The sequence below is a fragment of the Petaurus breviceps genome, unplaced genomic scaffold, assembly GCF_028583685.1.
Source record: "Petaurus breviceps papuanus isolate PSGF00001 unplaced genomic scaffold, PetGlider_PUasm1.0 138, whole genome shotgun sequence".
Taxonomy (NCBI): domain Eukaryota; kingdom Metazoa; phylum Chordata; class Mammalia; order Diprotodontia; family Petauridae; genus Petaurus; species Petaurus breviceps.
This window is the reverse complement of record NW_027185694.1, coordinates 22,693,371-22,719,332: the sequence shown is the minus strand read 5'-3', so window position 1 is coordinate 22,719,332 and position 25,962 is coordinate 22,693,371. Positions and strand designations below refer to the sequence as shown.

Here is a 25,962-nt window from a genome sequence, read left to right as displayed (position 1 = left end):
AATAATCACCTCATGACCAACTTTCTGGCAGTAAGGTTTGCTAAATAAACATCCCATTGCTAATCTCCTATTGAAGTCTTTCCAACTTTACAGGACCTGACAAGAATTTACAAATCTCTGGCATAGCCATCAGGAACCCTAAATCACCTACATGCTACAATGAGGCATGAAGTAGGACTTTAGTAGAAGGTTTAAGACCACAGTATTCTATTAACCTAATAGTCCCTACAAGTCTTCCAATATGTTACATAAACATCAAATTGTTCGTATAGGCTGGATGGTAGCAAGTTCTAACAGGAAATCTATTTAACTTATATGTCAGGTTTGCCATCCAACAATCAACAAATAAGCATTTATTAAGCAGCAAATATGTGCCAGACACTAATTAGATGTAAGTTACCAGGAAGGTTAATATTTGCACTAGATGGAATGGCAGAATCTTAATTACAGAAAGGGAACATCTTAGCAGATCAAAATAGTAACTCCTTAGCCCCTAGAAGTACTATTATGACACACAGTTTTTCCTAGTACTAACTGCAGCAAATAAATCCAAGTCTTCTTTTATGCTCTATAGTCTGCAAACTTCTTTCCCTCCCTCCCTGCCAAACATAAGCTCTTAGACTTTATGACTATGTCAGAGACAACATACAAAGTTGGCTACTAGCTGAGAGTTGGGGAGGGGTTCCCTACTTGAGGCCTCTAAGAAGATTCTGAGTGATTCTAAGAAGCTCCTAGAAGATATTCCTTACTACACTGTAAGCCCTTTGAGGGCAGAAGAGAGGTCTTATTTCATTTTTGTTTCTTATTGCCTGGCAAAGTACATTGGCCATAGACTGCATTTGATAAATATTTGCTGAACTGAAATCTCTCCCTTTCATCCTAAGTGTGGGAACACACCCAAAAGGTATGTTTCTCTTTTTGCCTACATTTCTTTCTCTCAGCAACAATATTCAGGCATGAAAACATCAATTTATTTGGATTCACCAGATCAAAAACTAGTTCATGCTTGGTACAGAGTAGGTGCTTAACCTTGAACCTGCTATATTTTCTAGGCAGAAATCAATAGTGAAAGAGATCATGGGAGTTGGAGCATAAGGAAAAGTATTGCCATTTGTTTCAGATAAATCAATATTGGTAGAAATTACTAAACCACAAGCTAAATTATTTGTATGGGCCCACTATCCATACATGAGATCTGTAAGATATTATATTGCTTAGTTGGACTCTTCACATTAAGCAGTGAATTTACTCTGACAACTGCCTTGACAAATCAATTTAACTGATGAGTCTACTATTTATTAAATAATTTTACTATTAATACCAAATACTCAGTGAACCTGCTTTACTATTTAAAGAAATCACTTTTTCAAATTCACAGACATTCTGAATACGTACTTGTCAGGTGTGAGGAGCAAGGGCCCATTTTCTGGTTCTTCCATGCCATCTGGGCACTCCGAGTGACCAGCAGAATCAATAGCGCTGTCTGTCTCTACTTCGTTGTGCATTTCGTGCTGTACCAGTGTGCTGGTATCCTCATCTGTGAAGGTTTCACATTCACTATAAGTACTCTCTGAACCCATGTAAGCGCTGTCTGTCACCTCATTTGCCTATTAAAGAATACAAACAAAAATGACATAAATCATATAACTTGATCACATACACTTAATTCAAAGGAATATTCTTCCAATATAAAGGACTTCATTTTTCGAATTCTTTATTCTACATTTGAAAACTACATTTTTATATACTAGAAAACAAGATTTTATTCTGCCATAATATGTATTTCAAAATAAATTGTCATCAATATTTTCTCTGCACTCATCAGGACATAGCATTATCAAGTATCCAAGTATCAAATCCACAGTTTTGTAATTTAAACAAGTGGGTTAATTACTTTCAGTCTACTACCAACCTTTAAGTTGGTGCCCCAAAAGTCTCTTCTCACTCCAGCCCATTCTCCACTTACCTGTTGAATTGACCTTCCTTAACTGAAAGTATGATCACATCACCCCACTCCATTCAATAAACTCCAGTAACTCTCTATCACCTCCAGAATCAAATATAAAATTCTCATTTGGCTTTTAAATTAATTGATTTTCAGGTTACTGTTTGACTTGTCCCGAGCATTCAATCATTTTCCTACTTGTGTTATATTTCTTTTTTTTTTTATTTTAAATTTTTTTCCTTGGTGAGACAATCAGGGTTAAGTGACATGCCCAGAGTTACGCAGCTAAGTGTCAAATGTCTGAGGCCAGATATGAACTCAGGTCCTCCTGACTCCAGGGCTGGTGCTCTATTTACTGCGTCACCTACTTGCCCCTTTTGTTATATTTTTATGTATACGGTATCTCACCACTCCTAGGAGGTTGTAAGTTCTTTGAGGTAAAGGACTATGTTGCTTTTTATCTTTATATCTCCAGTATGACAGATACATAGGGGTAATGTACTTTGTAGGGGAAGTCATTTCAGTGTTGGAAAGTATCTGTTATATTGAAACAAAATGTATCAATACTTTTTTAAAATGTTCTGAATTATGATGAATTGTTTGATGTGACAATAAAAAATCAGTTGCTTTTAAACTGTATAGACACAAATTAGGAGTACAAACATATTCCCCGCTCAACCTTTTATTTATTTTTTTTTTTTGGCTTACAAGACTTGTTTGAATTTTCTTTTTTCATCATTTGTAACATTTACCATGAAGAAAATAAGCATTCTATTTGCTCCCTACTTTATCTTGATTCTTATCATTTTGGAATCACGTTGCCTCTTTTTAGGGGCTCAAAGTTTGTAAACCAAAAGGTATTATAAAAAAACTTTTTAAATTAATGTTCAATAACTTAGAAATGAGTATTTTTATTGCCTAGAAGAAAAATGGTAAAGGAAGTTTCCATTAATCAGGCTAACCTTGCCTCAACATCCCTCTAGTGATACTGCTCTCATTCTCATTTGTTCTCTCTCCTCTCCTCTCGTTCACTCCTTCTCTCTCATGATTTCATCAGCATAGAGAACTTAGCATAGAAATTCCCTGGACAAAGCTGGAAAAAATCATGAAGACATGCTGACTGGATTCATTGCAAATTAATGTAGCATTTTCTCAACTGTGTCCTCATTGCAGCATAAGGCCATCCTTTTACACCTCCCTAATTGATTCGCTATACCACTTACTATAGCATTTTTTCAAAACCTCTTCATCCCTTCTCAAACCTCCCACAGCTTTCCCCTTCTGACTCTCTCATCTGAGAGCTTTGCCTCATATTTCACTGAAAAAAACAGGCCATTCACGAGGAGCTCCCTCTTCTCCCATCTCCCATCAGTCAAATGTCTCCTCCCTTTACTATCTTCTTCACCCATTTCACATGAAGAAGCAGCCCTTGTGCTTGCCAAGGCAGCCCCCAAGGCAGCCCTCTCTACATGTATAAGTGATCCCATTCTGTTCCATCTTCTCCAAGAGAGCTCTAATTCCTACTCTTGCTAATCTTCAATCTCTTTCTCTCTGTTGGATCCTTTTCTGCTACCTATTAACATGACTATGCCTCTCCTATCCTCAAAAAATCCATCCCAACTAACAATTGTCCTATATTTCTCCTTTTTGTTGACTACACTTGGAAAAGCCATCTACAATAAGTGCCTCCACTACCTCTTCTCTCATTCTATTCTTGATTTTTGCAGCCTGCCTTTTGGCCTCATCATTCAATTGAAATACCTCTCTCCAAAGTTAACAATAATCTCTTAATTGCTTAATCATATGGTCTTTTCTCAACCCCTTTTCTTGATTTCTCTGTAGCTTTTTGACACTGACAATGACCTTCTTTTCATGAATACTCTCTTCTCTCTAGGTTTTTCTGACACTGCTCTCCCCTGGTTCTCCTCCTATATGCCTGACTGCTGTTTCTTACCCCCTTTGTGGATCTTCATCTAGGTCACCTACCTCCAACAGACTCTGACCTCTAACCTGGTGCTTCTCTCACATATTTTTCCACTTGATACTTTTGTTAGCCACTCTCAAAGACTCAATTACTGGTCTCTATGCAGATGATTCTCAAATCTATTTGTCCAATCCCAATCTGTCTCCTCACCTCCAGTCTTGCATTTCCAATTGACTACAAGACATCTCAGAATGGACATCCCACAAACATCTCAAACTCAGCATGTCCAAAACTGAATTTATTATCTTTTCCCCCAAACACTCTCCTCTGCTTAACTTCCCTATTACTGCCAAGGGCACAATTATGTTCTCAGTCCCCAAGGCTCAAAATCTTGGCTTCATCCCCAACTTCTCACTCTCTCCCTCTATATCCAGTCTGTTGCCAAGGCTTATCAATTTCTTACCTCCATAACATCTCTAGTACATACCTCCTTCTCTCCTCTGACACCACCACTGCCCCAGAGCGGGCGCTCATCACCTCACTCCTAGACTACTGCTACAGTCTGCAGGTTGGTGCCCCCAAAATCTCTTCCCACTCCATTCCAATCTCCACTTATCTGCTGAAGTGATCTTCCTTAATTGAAAGTAGGACCATATCAACCCACCGCATTCAATAAACTCCAGTAACTTACCTCCAGAATCAAATATAAAAGCCTCTGTTTGGCTTTTAAAGCCCTTCAAAACCTGAACCTTTCTTACTCTTCCTGTCTTCTTACACATTACTTGCCACCACGTACTCTACAATCCAGTGACCCTGGCTTTCTCTGCTGTTCCTCAAATATGACACCCCATTTCCAGACTAAGCATTTTTACTGGCTGTCACCTATGCCTAGAATTCTTTTTCTTCATCTCTACCTCCTGTTGGCTTTCTTCAGTTCTCAGCTAAATTCCTACCTTCTGTAAGAAGTCTTTCCCAGTGTGCCTTAATCTTAAGTGCATTCTCTCTGAAATAATCCCCAATTTACTATGCATATATTTTGTGTATACATAATTACTTGCCTATTATCTCCCCCATTAGACTGTAGGTCCTTGAGCAGTGCTAGTTTTTTGCCTTTCTTTGCCTCTCTAGTATTTAGCACAGGGCCTAGCCCACAGCGGGCACTTAATAAATACCTGCTGACTGACTGACTATAACTTATAGTCTTGAGGAACTGCCTGAGCGCACCGAGAAGTTATGAGATTTGCTCATAGTCTAGCTAGTATGCATCAAAGGTAGGAGTTGAGCCAACTAAAGCCTCCTTGATTCTAAGGCAAGCCCTATACCACACTGACACTTCCCATGTAAGAGTCCAAGAAAAGCATACTCAGATACACATCATTAATGACTTAAATCATTTTTACGGTTCTCCATACAGGCTGTCCAGGTGGCAGGAAGACCCACCACTGCTAGGATGTCCTCTATCTTTCCCTTTGCTTTACCTTTCAGAACACTAGTCTAGCTTCTAGTTTAGCCCTCATTGCCATCGTCTGGGGAAGCAATTCCTGCAGAGAAGGAACCAAACATCCCCATCATCTGCCAACTGACTAACCCACACAAGGCAGGCAAATGAGTTTGGCAGAAGCAGTTGGGAACTCTAAGAGAGAAACAGAAAGCAGAGTGAGCCAGACAGGTCACACCACTACCACCACCACCACCTTGAACATCACCTCTCTTCATACCCTGAACCCAAGAGCCTTTGGAATAGCAATGGTTCCAATACAGTGCCCATAGACATCATTCTGGGACTGTGTAAATGCAGCATGGCACCTGCTCCTGAAGACCTAGAAAGTTATTGCTATCAAAGTCCTTGGCACTGTCAAATGGCTGAAATAAGATTTTGTCAGGCACAATCTGTTTTGCCATTGTACCCTAAGGACCAGGGGGGCTGAAATTTTCCCTAGGTATGCCCTCCTCCATTAGAATGGGAGCTCTGAGGGCAGGAATTCTCTTCTGTTTGCTTCCCTAACACTCAGCATAGTGCTTTACAAACAGTAAGCACTTAATAAATGCTTTATTCATAACTTTGCTGAAAATTTCTAGAGTAAGGACAGTTTATTAAAGTACCATGTCTTATACTTGTTTTGATATATTACTTAGCATCTTGAGGAAGATTTTGCCACATGTAGACATTTAAGTAATTGTTGAATGAAGGAGTTTATTAAAAATTACCCTGTACCCAGCAGTGTGCTGGATATCATATCCTGAAGGAAGAAGTAGACAACTCAGCCTCTGTCCTAAAGCTAATTATGACATAATTGGGGAGACAAGATAACATACACATAAGCATACAATGCAAAAGAAATAAAATAGTTTGCTTAACTTTACCTTTTAAAAAGTAATATTTAAAAATATTACAGCTGTCCTTTCTAATATTTATGGTACTAAAAGCTAGTTCATGAATTTAAACTACTACATTACAAATCCTCTAAGATCTGGATTGTGTTTTATCTATTTATCTTTAGTAGCTAGAACAGTGCCTTGACTGGCTTAATCAGTAGTAGTTATTGAATAGCTTTGAATGAATTGAACAAGGAAATAAGAATAGCTAATATTTTTAAGATATACAAAATGAGGGGTGGAGTCAAGATGGCAGCATATAAGCAAGAAAACTCCATGAGCTCCCCCCATAACCACCTCAAATACCTATAAAATATGACTCTATACAAATTTTAGAGCTACAGAACCCACAAAGTGACAGAGAGAAACAAATCTCCCGCTGAAGGCAGCCTGGCAGGCAGACAGGAAGAGTTCATCACAGCATGTTGGGAGCCCAGCCCAGCCCTACATGAGCCCATGGGTTTAGCCTCTGGGTGGCCCCAACCAGTAGCAGCTGGAGTGGGCTTCAGGAGAGTGGATCACCAGCAGCTGTGGCAGTTTCCAGAAATATCAACACATAAATGCCAAAGACAATGTAAAAGGTCAGTGTGGAACTCTGCTGGAACTGGGGGGGACAGAGCATGGTCCAGCCTCTGCCCCTGGAACTAGAAGCATCTGAGGCTTGGTGGCCATGCAGCTGCTGCCACATGGCTGCTTCAGAGCTCCTGGCCTGCAGATTGTAGGCGGACCAAGCGAACATTCAGAGGGTAATTGCTTTTGCTTTAACCTGCCTGGATTTGGATCGCTGTATTGGGTGGAGGTCATGGGGTGTGTGACCAATGAGCCAGAGCTTGTGGTGTCTGTAGAGAGGGCACCCAACTAGTAGCTCCGGGAGCTGCGAAAACCCCAAAGATTTGGGACAAAGCTCTCCTCTCTGGAAGCAGAGCTCTACTGTGGCAAAGAGCTCAAAAGTCAAGTAATTGAGTGGCAACATGAGCAAGCAAGGGAAGCAAAGAAAGCACAGCAATCAAACCTAGATTCTTTTTTTGGGAACAAAAAGGATGCAAGCATGGAATGGGAGGAAGATGACAAACTCAGAACTCCTGCACCAAAAGCTTCCAAGAAAAATATGATCTACTTATAGACCATGGAGGAGCTCAAGAAGGATTCTGAAAATCAAGTAAGAAAAGTGGAGGAAAAATTGGGAAGAGAAATGAGAATGATGCAAGAAAATCATGAAAAACAAGTCAACATCCTATAACACCTTAAAAATAGATTAATTCAAATGGCAAAAGAGGTTCAAAAAGCCAATGAGGAAAAGAATGTCTTAAAAAGCAGAATTTGCCAGATGGAAAAATAATCTCAAAAGCTCACTGAAGAGAATCATTCTTTCAGAATTAGATTGGAGCAAATGGAAGCTAGTGACTTTATGAGAAGTCAAGATGATGTTAAATAAATCCAAACAAATGAAAGAATAGAAGGCAATGTGAAATATCTCATGGGAAAAGCCACTGACCTGGAAAATAGATCCAGGAGAAATAATTTTAAAATTATTGGACTACCTGAAAGCCATGATCAAAAAAAGAACCTAGAAATCATCCTTCAAGAAATTCTCAAGGAAAATTGCCCTGATGTTTTAGAACCAGCAGGCAAAACAGAAATCAAAAGAATTCACTGATCATCTCTTGAAAAAGATCCCCAAAAGAAAACTCCTAGGAATATTATAGCCAGGTTCCAGAATTCCCAGATCAAGGAGAAAAAATTACAAGCAGCCAAGAAGAATCAATTTAAATAGTGTGGAAATACAATCAAGATAACACAAGATCTAGCAGCTTCCACATTAATGGATCAAAGGGCTTGAAATATGATATTCTGGAGGTCAAAGGAATTAGGATTAAAACCAAGAATCACTTACCCAGCACAACTGAGTATAACGTTTCAGGGGAAAATATGGTCATTCAATGAAATAGAGGACTTTCAAGCATTCTTGATGAAAAAACCAGAGTTGAATAGAAAATTTGACATTCAAACACAAGAAGCATGAGAAAGTAAACAGGGAAAAGAAATCATGAGGAACTTATAAAAGTTGAACTATTTACATGACTACATGGAAAAACGATAATTGTAACTTATGAAACTTTTCTCAGTATGAGGATAATTGAAGAATATAAATGTATGTATATGTATACATACATATGTTTATATAGGAGGGTATATGTACATATGAATACATATGTGAGCGTATGTATATATGTGTACAAGTATACAGAGGGCACAGGATCAATTGAATAGGAAGGGATGATATTTAAAAAATAAAATTAAGAGGTGAGAAAGGAATATCATGAGAAGAGATAGGGAGAGACAAAATAGGGTAAATTATCTCATGGAAGAAGCAAGGGAAAATTGTTACAACGGAGGGGAAGAACAGGAAGGCAAAAGAGAACTGGTCAACCTTACTCTCATTGAATTTGGCTTAAGGAGGGAATAACATACACACTAAATTGGGTTTCTTACCCTACAGGAGAGTAGGAGGGAAGGGGATGAGAGGGGGAATGATAGAAGGGAGGGCAGATTGGGGAGAGGGTAGTTAGAAGCACACACTTTTGAAAAGGGACAGCATCAAAGTAGAAAATATAACAAGTGGGGGGTGGGATAGGATGGAGGGAAATATAGTAAGTCTTTCACAATTTATCCACTATGGAAATGTTTTGTGTAACTACACACATACAACCTATATTGAATTCCCAGTAAGGGTGGGTGACGAGGGAAGAAGGGAGAGAATCTGAAATTCAAAGTTTTAAAATCAAATGTTTAAAAAATATATTATTTTTTTTAACATGCAACTGGGAAATAAGATATATAGGTACTAGGGTATGGAGATCCATCTTGCCCTACCAGAAAGTTGGAAGGGAGATGGGGGAGGATGTAGGAGAGGGCAGATTGGGGGAGGAAGTATACAGTGGGATTGCTGTTTTGGGGTGGTGGGTAGGGAAAAGACAGGGAGAAAATTTGTAACTCAAAATCTTGTGAAAATGAATGTTGTAAACTAAAACTAAACATAAAATTTAATTTAAAAAAAGATGTACAAAATTATTTGGTAACAACACTGTGAGGTAGTTTTCAAGATGAAGAAATTCCATTTCAGAGGCATATAAGATGATACAAGGTTATATAGCTATAACATAAGCCTCAGAGCCTGGGCTTGTCCAAGACAGTGTTTTTTATACTATGCTCTGTTACTGGTCAACCATGCAAGTATTAGGATCACCTGCAAACACTAAAAAAAAAAGAACCATATAAAAGTCAATCATTATATAAATGGTTTGGGGTACGTATAAATAAGAAACAACATGCAGTACAACAGAAAATATATTTGCCTAGGGATGAGCTCTACTGATAACTAGCAGGATGATCTTAGCCAAGTCTATTCTCTTCTCTGGACTTCAGATTTATTATTTATAAAAATTTATAATACAAGTGGATTATATGATCTCCAAGGTCCCTTTCAGCTCCAACACTGTTACAATTAAAAACAGAATCCATAAAAAGAACTTTAAAAAGTTAAACATGTTGAGAACATCAAAACAATTGTTTGTGGTATAGGGGGTAGATCCTGGTGTTAAAATTCTTTTAAAGAGAATCTAAATCAATGGAGAGAAAGCATAACTGAGGGTGAGGAGGAATGAGCAGGTATACCTGTTTTTCTTTTTTTTCCCCTATTTTAATTTTCTGCACTCCTTTTCAAATATCTCTTCAAAATACTTTATTTCTACAGTGGGAAAACTTGATGACCAAGTATTTTCTTGTATCATTTTCTGACTATTCCTAACCAGAGTTGCCCTATTCCTGTCCAAAAGTACAATTAGTACTTGGCCTTTACCACCCACCTACAAAACTAAAAACTAACCATTAAACAGAGCATGCTCTGCTTGCAATCTAAATTTTAGTGTAATGAATATACTAATGAGCTTAGAAAAAGTCATCAGTATTTTATGGCTTGGAGGTCTGTTGGGGTTAACAAATTTATAAGTACAAAGAATGGAAAAAAAATCCAAGTTTGCTAAAAATAGTTGTTTCAGCATTATATATGTGTGTATACAACACATATATACACATACACATGTGTGTGCATGTATATGTATGCATATACACATATATACCCATCTATTTTGAATCCTGTGAAATGAAAATGATTAACTTTTAGAGCTAGAAGGGACCTCAAAGGTCATCAAATTCAATCTACATCTGAAGGATCAATTCTCTCTACAACCTTCCCATTATGTCTAACTAGAAGCTACCCAGTCTCTGTATAAAAACCTTTAGTGCCAGGAAACTAGTTATCCTTTCCATATTGCTGGGGTTAGGGGTACAGAGCCTCCATGATCTAGAAAATCCGTGTAAAATTTTTTAGCCCTTGCTTTGTACCCGAAAAGAAGTCTGAATTTTTCCCCTTTTCTTTTATGGGGTATTTACAGTACCTCATTGTAAAATCTGGGTTAAATATTCAGTCGTAGGCTATATGATACAACATAATACACATATTTTATGTATTTCTGAGTTCCTAAACCTTTTCATTGTTGTCTGTGGCTTCCGCAAAACTCCCCCAAAATTGTCACCTAATTTCATATGCTGACCCATGATATAGCAAAACCTCAGTGGGGAAAGTCACGATGTGGAAGGGATAACTGTAAGTACTTTATGACTTTAACAATTCCATTGGTGAACAATTCTGATTATTAGGAAGTTTTTCTTATATTGAGTTAAAATTTGCTTCCCTCCAGCTTCTTCCAGTTTCTGTCTCCTGGATGGACCAAACATAATTAATCTAATTCCTCTTCCACAGGACAACTTTTCAAATACTTGAATTTAGAAATATCTTCCCAAAGTTTTGCCTCTTCAAACTAAACATTCCTAGTTTGGTTTTGTTTTCAACTGACCCTCATATGACATAGTTTCATGTCTTTAACATCTTGGTCACTTTCCTCTAAACACATTTTGATTTGCCAGTGTTTTCTCTAATATGTGTATTTAGAACTGACCCTGATATTCCAGGTAACCTAGCTTCAACTAGAGAAGAGTACCAAAGACTACTACTTTCCTCATTCTGAATATTGTACTTCTGTTAATTCAACCCAGGAGAAGGAATGAATAAAAATAACCTAAACCTTTTTTTTTTTGTGTGCCAGGAGCCCCTTGAGTATCTGGTGAAGCCTATGGATTCTCTTCTCAAGAAAAAAAATATTTTTAAATAATTGAAGTAAATGTGAAATTTCAGTTAGAGGTCAGCAAAAACAAAGATATAAGTAGACCACAAATGAAAAACTCCCTTAAAGTTAGTGCCATTTCTCCCATTTCTCCTATATATATTGTTTGTACATGATTGTTTGTATGTTTTCTCCCTAATAAGACTGTGTGTTCTTTGAGAGCAGGGATTGTCTTTTGTCTTTATTTGTATCCTTAGCATTTACTGAAGTGCCTAATATAGAGTAAGAACCTAATAAATATTGATTGATTGACTAATATAGTGTAAGAACACATCAGCCTTTTTGCGCACCTCATCATACTCTTGTACTCATGACAAGAGTAGCTTCTTGATAATACTTCCCCTAATATGTACTTATTAAGCTAATTTTTTGAACCCAATTATAGAACTTTACATTTTATCCTCAATAATTTTTATTTTATTAGATACGGTTGTAGTCTATTTAGATTTTTTTTATCGCAATTCTATCATTCAGTGAAATTACCTACATCTCTTAGTTTCATGTTATTCATATTTGATGAGCAAGAAATATATGACCTCATCCAAGTCCCTGATTCAACGAAACAAAACATTGAACAAAACAAGGCCAAGGACAAAACCACAGCACTACAAACTTCCCTTCCAAGATAATACTGTTTTTTTAATGAACACTCTGTCAGTCATCTAATTCCAATCTCACCTAATTATTATCAAGGTCATATCTATCTTATCTACAAAGATGTCATAAAGATTCTGTCAAATGCCGCCCATGCCCTTTTAACTCTCAGAGATTCTACTGCCAGGCATAAACCCCAAGGTTAAAGACAGAAAGATCCCATATTCACCAAAGTATTTGAGGCAGCATTTTTAAGTAGCAAAGAACTGGAAACAATGTAGATGTTTCAGAGAAGGCTCTGATCACAGAAAGGCTAAATAAACGGAAGTACATGAGCATACCACAGGAATAGAATATTACTACATTGTATGAAATTATAAATATGAAGAATACAGAGAAACATAAGAGGACATAAAAAACATCCAGAGTGAAGTAAGCAGAATCAGGAAAACAATATATACAAATGATAACAATGGAAAATGGAAAAGAAGAATGTCAAAGAAATCTGAAACTGAATATGTATTTTTATAATGATCTAGCAAGGCCCTGAAAAAGATATTTTAAAATGCAGTTCATTTCCTTCTTTGTAGAAGTGGGGAGACTATGGGTATAGAACTGTGCATAAACTATAAGATTCAGTTGGTGAGTTGGTTTTGTTGAACTGTTTTTCTGTCCTCTTTCTTTCTTTGTTATTTATTGTTACAAGAGTTAATTTTCTAATATGGGAGAAGGGAAGGATAATATTTGGAAATGAAATCTATTAAAAAATATTAATACAAATTTTAAAATAAAGTCTAGGTATATATATGATGGTAATTTTATTTCTGTGATTTATCTGTCAGTAGTCCATGGCTTCTCATTTTTTTTTAAAAGGAGCAAATACAGAATTAATTTAAAAATCAAAATTTAGGGATGACCTAGACATATTTTAAAGAGATAAACTGATATAATGGAAAGCACACTACCTGGAAGTTATGGAATTTATGTTCTGGACCTAGCTCATGACACATGGACTTGGGGAAATCTATCTCTCCTGTTCCTACTTTCCTCATCTGTAAAACAATTGGGTGGCTCAAATGATCCTTAAGATTCCTTTTAGCTCTAACATTCTGTGAATTTAAAAATCTATTTTGGGAGAGAGAATTACTTAGCTCCCAAAAAACCCATCTGAAATAATCTCTTCTTAATAGTCTCTTCAGAAGAAACAATGAAGTTTCCTTTCCAAGCAGGTACTTGTACTTTTTTTGGGGGAAGGGAGATTTTCAATGAAAAAAATTATTGAGAGAACAATAGTTTATTCAACTGCAAAATTTAAACTTATTCCAGTTACATTGCTATTGCCCTCCCTTCTGTTTCCAAGTAAATATTCACTCTTTCTCAAAAACAAAGGCAACCAAGCAATTATCATATTTATGACTCAACTTTTGGAATCTATCAGCTACCACTCTAATACTCAATTTTTAAAGGGAAATGTTTGGGCTTTTAAAGCTTTTATTTAATGGACTTTCTGATGATTATTTATTTTTAATGGAAATATGGAAAATATATAAGACTAGCATATCAGACTTTTTATGCCAATAGACCTTGCCTTTAATAACTCCCTATTTCTTATGCCTGACTCCTCAAGGAAATGAAAACAATATAATCATCTCAGAAATGCATGGGGGGTAGGAGAGATAAACTATAAAATAACAGTCAGGCAACTAAGTAAATTCAGAAATAGCTCTATGCCAAGAGCCAGAGCAAGATACTAAAAACCAGGAAGGTAGGAGTTCATAGGAGAAAAGTAAAAGTTACCATAAAGAAGAAGCAAACTTTGGTTTTAAGAAAAATGTGGTACTTCCTGCCAGCATGACTACCTGAATAAGACAGATTTCCCAGCTCCCATATACACACTTCAGGAAAATCTTAAATTAACTCCAAACTGAATAAAGATCAAGAAAATCAATGACAAACTACCATATATAATTTTTTTTCTACCCCAGAACTACATAAAAAGCCAGCCAGAAGACCCTGGGCAATAAGAAAGTGGTCCCTGTCCCCTAATGACAATTAGGCCCAAAAAGCCCAGTAGTGGGCCATCCAGCAGGACCAGGAGACAGACTCATTACCTGCAAAGTTATGTATGTGGCGATAACAAGAGCAAAAGCTTTCAGAAGAAAGGCCCAGAATAATCAGAAAGCCCAGTGCTGCTACAACATTCAGACCAGGACAGCCCAGGACCAGTGGTTCTGAAATCCCTAACACTATCTTAAGATATGAGAGAAGGCTCTGGAAATCCAGGGCAGGGGCCTAATCCAAGGAGATGGAAGCCACAAAAGGACTTGGGAAGAGACCACTGCCTCACCCAAAAGGTTAGCAAAGGTTGAATACAGCCTTAGTACAATGCCCCAACTCAGAAAATAAAACTGGATACCTAATTCAAAGAAAAAACTGACCACCATCAAAAATGCAAATCTACTCAGATACTTAACACACACAAAAAAAACTGTGTGACCTTGGGCAAGTCACTTAACCCCAATTGCCCTCCAAAAAAGCAAAAAACAAAACAGAAAAAAATACAAATCTAGAGACCTCCTCCAAAAACTCTACAACAATTTCAAGTAGGGACATAAAGGGAAAAAAATAGATTTTCTACAAGAACTACATGAATATCTAGAAGAAATGAGATAAAAACTGAAATAAAAAACGTGAAGGACTAGAAAGTGAATAAGAACCATAGGAGAGAAAGAAGTAAAAGTTATTCAAGAAATAGAATCCCAGAAAACTAGAACAGACCAAATAGATGCCATGATTCCATGAGACAGCAAGAAATATTAGGGCAAAATCAAAAGATTAAAAAAATAAGAAAATTTCAAGTTAGCTGACACCAAAAACAAATGACTTGGAAAACAAGTAAAAGAGAAATAACTTAAGACATTATAATTCCTGAAAATAATATTTTCTTTAAAAAAAGACTGAATATTATATTTCTTTTTTTTATCTTTATTAATTTGTTCATTTACTTTGAGTTTACAAGATTCAGTTCCCCAGTTCTTTGAGTTTCAAATTTTCTCCTCCCCCCCCACCATAGTGGCATACAATCAGGTATAGGATCAGCAGATACTTTCACATTAGACATTGGACAGGTTATAAAGAAGGACTGTAACAGATGGAATGAACAATGGGAAAGAGGAAACCAAACCAAACAAGAAAAAGAGAGAGATCAGGTAGTTTGCTTCAATCTGGATTCAAACTCAGTTCTTTCTTTGGATGTAGACATCTCTCTCTATCATGAGTCTTTTGGGGCTGACTTATAACCCTGCATTGCTGAGAAGAGTCCAGTCTATCAAAGTTGGTTGTCACACATACATTGTGTCTGTAATTGTGTACAAATTTCTCCTGGTTCTACTATTCTCACTAAGCATCAGTTTGTATAAGCCTCTCCAGGTAAATATAAAGTCCATCTGCTCCTCGTTTCTTATAGCACAATAGTATTCCATTACATGCAAATACTACAATTTGTTCAGCCATTCCCCAATTGATGGGAACCCCCTTAATTTCCAATTCTTTGCCACCACAAAAAGATCTGCTATAAATATTTTTGTACATGTGGGTCTTCCTCCCACTTCTACGATCTCTTTGGGATACAATCCTAGAAGTGGTATTGCTGGGTCAAAGGGTATGAAATTATTTATAGCCCTTTGGGCATAATTCCAGATTGCTCTCCAGAAGGTTGGATCAGTTCACAACTCTACCAGCAAAGCATTAGTATACCAATTTGTCCACATCCTCTCCAGTATTTGTCATTTTCCTGTTTTGTCATCTTAGCCAATCTGACTGGTGAGATGCAGTACCTCGGAGTTGTTTTGATTTGCATTTCTCTAATCAATAGTGATTTAGAGCATTTTTCCATATGCTTATAGATAGCTTTAATTTCTTCCTCTGAAAACTGCCTGTTCATATCCTTTGACCATTTATCAATTGGGGAACGACTTGTATTCTTATAGATTTGACTCAATTCTCTGTATATTTCATTTTATTTTTTTACAAGCAATTGGGGTTAAATAACTTGCTCAAGGTTACATGACCAGTTATTTCTGGGTGTGGTGCTAAGTATCAGAGCCCGGATTCGATCCCAGGTCATCCCGACTCTGGGGCCGATGCTCTTACTCACTGTGACACCTGGCCGGCCCTAAGCAATTGGGGTTAAGTAACTTGCTCAAGGTTACACAGCCAGGTGTTTCTGGGTGGGTGCTAATTCTCTGTATATTTTAGAAATGAGTCTCTTGTTAGAGACAGAGGTTGTAAAAATTCTTTCCCAATTTTCCACTTCCCTCCTAATCTTGGTTACATTGGCTTTGTTTGTACAGAAGCTTTTCAATTTAATGTAATCAAAATTATCCATTTTGCATTTTATAATGCTCTCTAATTCTTGTTGGTCATAAAGTCTTCCCCTCTCCACAAATCTGACAGGTAAACAATTCCTTGCTTTCCCAGATTGCTTATAGTATCAGACTTTATACCCAGATCATGCACCCATTTAGACTTGATTTTGGTATATGGTGTTAGATAATGGTCTATGCCCAGTTTCTGCCATACTATATTCCAGTATTTCCAGCAGTTTTTGTCAAATAGTGAGTTCTTATCCCCAAAACAGGGGTCTTTGGGTTTATCAAACAATAGATTACTATAGTCATGAGACTGCTGAGTCTCATGTACCCAATCTATTTCACTGATCCACTACTCTATTCCTCATCCAGTATCAAGTAGTTTTGAGGACTGCTGCTTTATAATACAGATTAAAATCTGGTATAGCTAGTCTACCTTCCCTAGCATTTCTTTTCATTAATTCCCTTGATATTCTGGACCTTTTGTTCTTCCAAATGAATTTTGTTACTATTTCTTTCTAGCTCTATACAGTAGTTTTTTGGTAAATTGATTGGTATGGCACTAAATATATAATTTAATTTAGGTAAAATTGTCATTTTTATTATATTAGCTTGACCCAGCCACAAGCAATTTATGTTTTTCCAATTAGTTAGATCTGACTTTATTTGTATGAAAAGTGTTTTGTAGTTGTGTTCATATAGGTCCTGGGTTTGTTTTGGCAGGTAAATTCCCAAATATTTTATAATGTCTACAGTAACTTTAAATGGGATTTCTCTTTCTATCTCTTGCTGTTGAGTTTCATTAGAAATATACAGGAATGCCGAGGATTTATATGGGTTCATTTTATATCCTGCAACTTTGCCAAACGTATTTATTGTCTCAAGTAGTTTTTTACTTGATTCTCTAGGATTCTCTTAAGTATATCATCATATCATCTGCAAAGTGTGATAGCTTGGTCTCTTCTTTGCCTAATTTGATTCCTTTGATTTCTTTTTCTTCTCTAATTGCTACTGCTAATATTTCTAGTACAAGATTGAATAAGAGGGGTGATAGCAGAAACCTTGTTTTATCCCTGATCTTATTGGAAATGCTTCTAGCTTATCCCTATTACATATAATACTTGCTAATGGCTTTAAATAGATGCTACCTATTATTTTAAGGAAGGCTCCGTTTATTCCTATACTTTCTAGTGTTTTTAATAGGAATGGATGTTGTATTTTGTCAAAAGCCTTTTCTGCGTCTATTGAGATAATCATGTGGTTTTTGCTAGTTTTATTCTTGATATGATCAATTATAGTCATGGTTTTCCTAATATTAAAGCATCCCTGCATTCCTGGAATAAATCCTACCTGATCAAAGTGTATTATTCTTGTGATAAGTTGCTGTAGTCTTTTTGCTAATATTTTATTTAAAATTTTTACATCTATATTCATGAGGGAAATTGGTCTATAATTTTCTTTCTCTGTTTTATCTCTTCCTGATTTAGGTATCAGTACCATGTTTGTGTCATAAAAAGAATTTGGTAGGACTCCTTCACTAATTTTTCCAAATAGTTTGTAGAGTATTGGAATCAATTGTTCTTTAAATGTTTGATAGAATTCGCTAGTAAATCCATCTGGCCCTAGAGATTTTTTCCTAGGGAGTTCACTGCTGGCTTGTTCTGAATATTATATTTAAATAAATTATAAATTAAGACTGCCTAACTCTATTAGAATTAAACAGCTATGTAATATCAGAAAAGAATCTACTGATCACCTCCTGAAAAATACTCCAAGAGAAAAAGGCCCAGAAATGTAATGGCCAAAATACAAAACTCCCACATCAGAGAAAAATTATTGCAAATATCTAGAAAGAAGCAGTTCAAGTACCAAGAATCTATAGTCAGGATCACAAAGACCTGGCAGCTTCCACTATAGTAGAGAGATTTTGGAATAGAATATTTCAAAAGGCAAAAGAGAAAGGTTTACAACCAAGATTAACTTATGGTACATAGATAAGAATAATGGGGGGGGAGGGATGGAACATTAATGAGGACTTTCAAGAATTTCTAATGAAAAGACCAAATTGAGAATTGAGTAAGAACTTTGAAACACACACACAAGATTCCAGAAAACTGCAGAAAGGAAAATTTATCTGAGTAACTAGATGGAGTTGTATGATGATGCAGTGCTAGCATTGTAACACAAGGAAAAGTAACAAGTGTTCCCTTATGATCCTTAATGTCTTCAAGGATATTAAGGGAGATAAATAAGAAAAACAAAGGTGATGAGGATGGATTAATTCTATTCATAATATCTGAACAGAGGAAAGGAAAGGGAGGATAAAAGGAATGATGGCTATAGGAACTGGCCTTGAAGCAAGCTGGCTACTTTTGAAGGTAGTTCTATTCCAAAGGCTCTAGAATTTTGAGTCCTGGACTTTGTCCATCAGGGTCTGAGGGAAGATGGTAGTTTTGGTGGTGGTGGTTAAACTGGTCTGCCACAGGCTGCTTCCTATCTCTCCCTCAGGGTGTCTTGCTACTTTAGTTAGCCAGGCTCACCTGCCCTGTGCAGGGCAGTTGGCAGAGATGGCTGACCCCTTCTCCACAGGAATTACTTGCTCATATAATAGCTATGAGGTCTGTTCTGGAATCACATGATCTGATACACCCTGTAGCACCCAGGGCTCTTATTGGTAACAATTGGTTACAATTACCATTGTTGATGGTGGCCTGGAAGCAAACAGTGATGTGGTGGAATTTCCTACAAGGCAAGCATCTCTCTGCCAACTGTGATCCACCCCATCCAAGGTCAAAGGCAGAAATTGCCATGTACATGTATAGATACATACATGTGTATATATGTCTATGTCATATATATGTCATATATGCATGTATAAAATCCTACAGGGGAAAAGAAGGATTTTTTCCTAGAACAGAGGACTTTCAAGCATTTCTGATGAAAAAACAAGAGCTTCGGTGGCACAGTGAATTGAGCACTGGCCCTGAAGTCAGAAGGATCTGAGTTCAAACCCAGCCTCAGACATTTGTCACTTAACTAGCTGTGTGACCTTGGGCAAGTCACTTAACCTCCACTGTCTTTCCTCCTCCAAAAAAAAAAGACAAGAGCTGAATAGAACTTTGAAACACAAGAGTGCAGAGAAAGTCTGAGGGAGGATTCTGGGAAGATGGTGGAGTTGGTCAGAAAATTCCAAGCTCTTGAGATTTTCCCCCCACAAAAGAGTTAAAATAGCACCTTAGAGCGAACAAAGTGTGGGTGGAGATAAAGAAGAACAGGGGCATAAACAGGGTCCTCCTGGGACAATTTGAGAAGATCGGAAGAGAAATCCGCTTCCAGGCTAGGTTCCCTTTTAATAGCAAACAGCTAGCTTCTTAAACAAGTGGCAAGCCCTGGAGTTAATTGGTTTGAGAAGCTGCCTCCACCCCAGCCATCAGAACTTTTCTTCCTGGGACAGTGAGGGGAGTTGGGCATCTGAGCACCAGATGATCAGAAGATGGAAAACTTCAGCTGACCAGGAATGCCAGACCCAGCTGCGGGGGTGAGGGTGGGAGGGTGAGGGTGAGAAGGAACCAGCACACACCTGGTGAGTGCAGAAGTACTGGGGGCAGAAAGTCCCTGGCTGTGGGCACTTACAGGAGGCTGGAGGTTTGGCTTTGGTTTCAGGCTAGAGGAAAGAACTGAAGATGGGGGCAAGAGGCAACATTTCCCACACCCCAGGGTTAAAGGTGATTACAAATAATTAGGCTATTCAAACAACTCTTCCAAATTTTGTAATGAAAGGGAAGAGAGAGATGGGGTAGTGACTAGAAAGGGAGAAAGGAGAAGTAAAGACTTTCTCTTAGGATTGGGAGAACATGAGATCGTAGGGTTGACAGGTTAAAAGGGGGCTGTGATTAGTTCAAATCCATTCCTACCCCGGAAAAAGACCTCAAAACTCTTGCCCTGGGGATGACTTCAGCAGCACCTTCATATTGTAAATAAATATACAAAAAAAAAATAAACAAATGAATAAAACTGCCCTACTACCCTGAAAACAACAACAAATAATTAGGCTATTACCACAAAAAACAAAACAAAACAAAACGCAGAAGTAAAGGAAAAATAATCCAACCACAGAAAACTATCTAGGGAATAGAGATGATAGGGTTCATCTTCAGAGGATACTTAAATAAAGAGCCCCAAAGAGTAATGTCAAATGGTCATCTGCCCCAAAAAAATTCATAGAAGATCTTAAAAAAGACTTTAAAAATCAAATGACAGAGATGTAGGAAAAACTAAAAAAGAAAATAAGAATAATCCAAGAAAAACAAGAGGAGTATGAAAGGAAAGTTAACCAATTAGAAAAGGAGATCCAGAATCTTAAAACAGAAAATGACACCTTCAAGAAATAGGGGTGGCTAGGTGGTGCAGTGAATAGAGCACTGGCCCTGGAGTCAGGAGGACCCAAGTTCAAATCTGATCTCAGACACTTAACACTTACTAGTCGTGTGATCTTGGGCAAGTCCCAATTGCCCTGCCTCCCTCTCTGAAAAAAAAAGCAAAAAAAAATATTTTTTTAAACATAAAGATATGGTTAAACAAAATATGAATAATGAAAAAATAGAAGAGAAAGTGAAACATCTTATAAGAAAAAACCAGATTTGGAGAATAGATCAAGAAGAAAAAATTTAAAAATAATTGGACTTACTGAAAGTTACGATAAAAAAAATATCTTGATACAATAATACAGGAAATAATTGAAGAAAATTGTCCTGAAGCATTAAAACAAGGGGGAAAATTAGCTACAGAAAAAATTTATTGATCACCATGTAAAAGAGATTCTATGAGGAAAATTCATAGGTATATCATAGTAAAATTTCAAAACCCCCAACTTAAGGAAAAAATATTAAAAGCATCAAGATTAAAACAATTTAAATATGATGGTGCCACAATTAGAATTACACAAGACCTAGCAGCAGAGATATTAAAGGACCACAGGTTTTGGAACACAACATACAGAAGAGCAAAAGAACTGAGGCTCTGGCCAAAAACATCATACCCTGCAAAGTTAAATATTAAACTGATTGAAAAAAAATGGACATCTGATGAACCCGCAGACTTTTAAGACTTTGTTTTAAAAAATGCTGAACTTAACAGAAGATTCAACATATAAGAACCAAAAGAAATATGACATATTACAAAGACTAATTGTAAGGGACCCATAAGGACAGACTGTTTACTTTTTATATCTGCAAAATGGGTATCTAAGATTCTTATCAATAATTGAGTAATTTATAAGAAAGAGTGGGGTAAACCTGAGAATGATATGAATTTTAAAAAGTAAAACCATTTAGGAACAGCTTAAAAGAGTAATTATTTGAGGGCAAAAGGAAGAACTGATACAGAGAAATTAGATAGGGAAGGAGGGCTGGTAGTTCTGGTAACCTACTTTCATCGGGAATGGGTTTAAAGGGGAACAATACATATATATTTAGAAGAGTATAAGTCTCCTAAATTCAGAAGAAACAAAACGGTAGGGGCATATGGAGGGGGGAGAGGACAAGGGAGGATCTTTAGAGGGGAGGGCGAGGGAATAGGTAAAATAGGGGTATAGTATAGGAAGGTGTTTAGATTTATGGGAATGGGAAGATAAGGGAGGGATCGTGGGAGGGAAGTAGGAAAGTTATAGGATGGCAAAGTAGTGGGTAGAAGTAAAGTAGAGGAGGCAGGAGGGATAGGAAACAAAAAATATAATCAAACATAAAAAAAAGATCAGAAGTGGAATAGGTTTGGGAAAGTATATGTCTATATATGTATGTATGTATGTATGTGTATGTATATATCTATAGCTATAAAGAGGCATATCTAAACTTACTTTTTTAAAACTTTTCTTTTTTTGCTTTTTGGGGGGGGTAAGGCAGGGCAATTGGGGTTAAGTGACTTGCTCAAGGTTACATGGCTAGTTTTGTGTTAAGTGTCTGAGGCCAGATTTGAACTCAGGTCCTCCTGAGTCCAGGGCCAGCGCTCTATTTACTGTACCACCTAGCTGCCCCAAGACATATCTAATCTTTATTGTAGCCTTCTGGTGGGAGGTTGGGGGGAAGAAAGAAAAGTGCACAGCAGAAAACAACAGAAAACTCACAAGGAAGCAAAGAAAAGATGAAAAATTCTCAACACAATGAATATTATTTATCATATAGGCTTTCTTGAAATGAAAGTCTATTGTTAAATATTTTAAATTCTCTCTTATGTTCTGTGATGCACACAACATGCTTTTTTTTTTCTTTCTAACTTTGTGTTTAAGTTCTAATATTTAGGTTTATGATGTGCTTCTCTTTTCTCTATTCTGTATTTGTGTTCTGGTGTTTTGAGTCTAAAATAAAATTTTGAAAAAAAAAAGAAAGAAGGGGTAGCTAGGTGGCACAGTGAATAGAGCACCAGCCCTGGAATCAAGAGGACCTGAGTTCAAATCCGACCTCAGACACTTGACACACTTACTAGCTGTGTGACCTTGGGCAAGTCACTTAACCCCAACTGCCTTGCCTTCCCCCTCCAAAAAAAAAGTCAGATGGAAAATCTATGTGAATAACTAGAAGGAGCTATATGATGATTCAGTGCTAACATTTTAAAGAAAGAGAAGAAACAAGTGTCATCTTATAAACCTTAATGTCTTCAGAGTACTGATGGTGCTTGCCTTCTTGATGGGTGAGGGAGGGGTTTGAGGAAGGGAGAGAATTGAGAATTCAAAAATTTTTTAAACATGAATGTTAAAAATTAATGAAAGAGTATTGAGGAAGAAAAATAAAAACAGGTGATAGGGTAAATTAGTTCTGTTCTGAAGGTCTGAAGAGGAGAAAGAGAAGGGAATTGGTTAATTTGGCTTAATAAATTAATTTGATTAAAAGAAAGAAGAGTGGGACAGCTAGATGGCACAGTGAATAGAGCATCAGCCCTGAAGTCAAGAGGACCTGAGTTCAAATACAGCCTCAGACACTTACTAACCTCAGACACTTGACACACTTACTAGCTGTGTGACCTTGAGCAACTCACTTAACTCCAATTGCCCTGCCTTCCCCCCTCCAAAAAAAAAAGCAGCAAAAATAGAAGAAAACCAAATTACCTATATCAATAATGAATAGAGTGAATGAACAACCAATGAAGATGAAATTAAAGCAACGATAAGGAGCTATTTGGCCCAATTATATGCAAGTAAAACTGCCAATCTAAGTGAAATGGATGAATATTTACAAAATTATAAATTGCCTGGATTAATAGAAGAAGAAATAGAATATTTAAATAACCATGTCTTGGAAACAGAAATTAAACAAATCATAAATGAACTCCCTAAGGAAAAAACCCAAGGACCTGATGGATTTGCAAATGAATTCTACCAAATATTTAAAGAATAATTCATTCCAATACTATATAAATTATTTGAAAAAACAGACAAAGGAGTCCTACCAAATTTGTTTTATGACACAGATGTGGTTTTGATACCTAAACCAGGGAAATAAAAACAGAGAAAGAAAATTATAAATCAATTTCTCTAATTGATATTAATGCAAAATTTTAAATTATAGCAATATATCAAATATCACGCACTATGACCAGATGGGATTTATACTAGGAATGCAAAGCTGGCTCAATATTAGTGTTAAGTATAAGTGACATATCAGTTACAAAAACAACAAAAATCATGTGATTATATTAATAGATAAAAAAAAGCTTTTGACAAAATAAAACACAGATTCCCATTTAAAAAAAGACACTAGAAAGCATAGGAATAATGGAGTTTTTATTAATATGACAAGTAGTATCTATCTAAAACCAAGAGCAAACATTATCTATAATGGGAATAAGTTAGAAACCTTTCCAATAAGATCAGGAATGAGGCAAGGATGTCCATTATCGCTATCATTCAATATTGTACTAGAAATGCTAGCTATTGCAATAAGACAAGAAAAAGAAATTGGAGGAATAAGAATGAGGAAACAAAATTATTACTTTTTGCAGACAATATGACAGCATACTTAGAGAACTCTGAGGTACAGCCCATCAGATTGGCTAACAACAGAAGGGGAAAATTACAAATTTTTTGAGGGGGATGTGGAAAAAGAGGCACAATAATGCATTTTTAGTAAACTATTCCAACCATTCTGGAGAACAATTTAGAACTATGCCCAAAGTGCATATAAAACTGTGCATATCCTTTGACCCAGTAATATTGTTACTAGGTCTATACCTGAATGAGATTAAAAAAAAAGAAAAGGAAAAATTACTCATTTGCAAAAAAATTATTGCAGCCCTTTTTCTGGTAGCAAAAATTGGAAACTGAGGGGACGCCCATCAATTAAGCAATGGTTAAACAAGATATGGTATATGATTATTATGGAATACTGTTATGCTCTAACAAATGAAGAGGTTGATTTCAGAAAAACCTGGAGAAGACATATCAACTGAAACAAAGTGAAGTGAGCAGATTTAGGAGAACACTGTACAAAGTAACAGCAATATCAGTAACACTAATTAACCATGAATGACTAAGTTACTTCCATCAATACAATGTTCTATGACAATTTCAAAGAACTCGACGAAAAATGTTATCCATCGCCAGGGAGAGAACTGATGAACTCTGAGCAAAGATTGAAGTATATATATTTTTTTGCTTTCTTTTTCTTTTTTGCAACATGGCGAATGTAGAAATATATTTTGTATGACTTCATATGTAGAATGGGTATCACATTTCTTGCCTTCTCAATGGGTAGAGAAGGGGCTGAGGCAGGGAGAGAATTTGGAGCTGAAAATTTAAATTAAAAAAAAAAGGAAGAGAAAAAGGAGGAATACACTGGTAGAGAAAGGAAGAAGGAAACTTGTCATTTTTTTCATAAAGAGAAAAAGAATATACAAACATGAAGTAAAGAGACAGGAAAGTTGGCATCAGATGAACCTATACTTATTTGAAATAGACAAAGGAGGGTTGAACTCACAAACACATTCATAAAGTTTGACATGGAGCCAAGCAGGGATGGAGGAGATAGGGATAGTTTAAGGGAGAGGATAATACTGAGAAGGGAATAGTGATAAGCAAAACCAACTTCCTGATGGAGAACAGGAAAGGAAGAATGGGAAAGGGAGAAAATAACATGAGAAGTTCCAAGCAAGTGCCTTAGTTTGCCTATTAGACAAGTAGGGAAAAGCTGAACAAATTATGTTATATTAATATAATGGAATATTGTAGTATCTTAGAAAAGGAAAGACAACTTTTATTTTTTTTGGCTTCTGATGACTAGATTTTATTCTCATTCAATGAGGTTCATTTAATTCTCATTAGAAATCAGTTTGTATTTATTAAGAATTTGTGACATGTTAGAAGAAATACTCCATTGCTCATAATGCTCTGGTTTCTAATTTTTTTTTCATTTTTCAAATGCTTTATTAACTTCTGATTTACATCATTAATTTCCACCAGATTTTGAGTTACAAATTTTCTCCCCATTTTTCCCCTACCCACCACCCCAAAATAGCAGTCCC

At 36.5% G+C, this 25,962-nt stretch overlaps 1 protein-coding gene across 2 annotated transcripts in view; it reads right to left on the bottom strand.

Moving 5' to 3' along the window:
- RAB11FIP3 (RAB11 family interacting protein 3) overlaps nucleotides 1-25,962 on the bottom strand; it is a 172,284-nt gene that overhangs the window by 55,151 nt on the left and 91,171 nt on the right. For both annotated transcript variants that reach the window (XM_069107918.1, XM_069107925.1), the window contains exon 4: nucleotides 1,396-1,607. In XM_069107918.1, the coding sequence (XP_068964019.1) occupies nucleotides 1,396-1,607 (212 nt within the window). The remainder of the gene's footprint in view (nucleotides 1-1,395; nucleotides 1,608-25,962) is intronic.